This window comes from Larimichthys crocea, unplaced genomic scaffold, assembly GCF_000972845.2.
Source record: "Larimichthys crocea isolate SSNF unplaced genomic scaffold, L_crocea_2.0 scaffold46385, whole genome shotgun sequence".
NCBI classification, from domain to species: Eukaryota; Metazoa; Chordata; class Actinopteri; family Sciaenidae; genus Larimichthys; species Larimichthys crocea.
The window spans coordinates 1-573 of record NW_020856052.1 but is presented as its reverse complement, the minus strand read 5'-3'; the positions used below and the strand labels follow the sequence as shown (position 1 = coordinate 573).

Genomic DNA, 573 nt, shown 5'->3' with positions numbered 1-573 from the left:
CACAAAACCAGCAGCTGGAAGAAGAGAACAACAACTTAACAGCAAGAATACAAGAGCTCGGGAATCCATGGAACCAGAACATCAGTCAAGCTCAGATGAGCGTTGATCTCTACTGCCCCATAAGAAGTATGTTCAGAACCCATTAATTGGCTCCAAAACTAATCAATAACAATAATATCACTGTAGTAATCCTGTTTTTTTGGTTGATCTCTTGTTTCAGACGGTCAAAGAAAGTGTAATCCCTGTCTGGATCAATGGGCAGCCAAACCACCCAACTGCTATGCGGTTAATAACGGTGTGGCTCCTAATCTGAGAACCTGGGACAGTGCTCAAGAACGTTGCAAAGAAATCAATTCAAATTTGGTTGTCATAGCTAATGACCAGGAGAAGGTAATGAACTGTAGAAATTCAAATTATTATGACAATCAAAATTGTCATAAAATAAAGTCTGAACACAGTGTGAGTTCGTAGGCTGCAATTTAATAACTGTCTCCCTGTTGTCAGACATCTGTTGATGAAGCGATTTGGCCTGACCTACCAGATAAAACATTCTGGATCGGCCTGAGAGCTGAA

General features: G+C 40.7%; 1 protein-coding gene across 1 annotated transcript; it reads left to right on the top strand.

The window, feature by feature from the left end:
* Positions 1-6: 6 nt before the first annotated feature.
* Positions 7-567, top strand: LOC113745119 (CD209 antigen-like protein 2; the record flags this gene model as incomplete). Its single annotated transcript, XM_027276605.1, has 3 exons — positions 7-126; positions 221-390; positions 505-567. Coding segments are annotated over exons 1-3 (264 nt in total), but the record flags the coding sequence as incomplete, so codon positions are not given.
* Between the last annotated feature and the right edge of the window lie 6 nt (positions 568-573).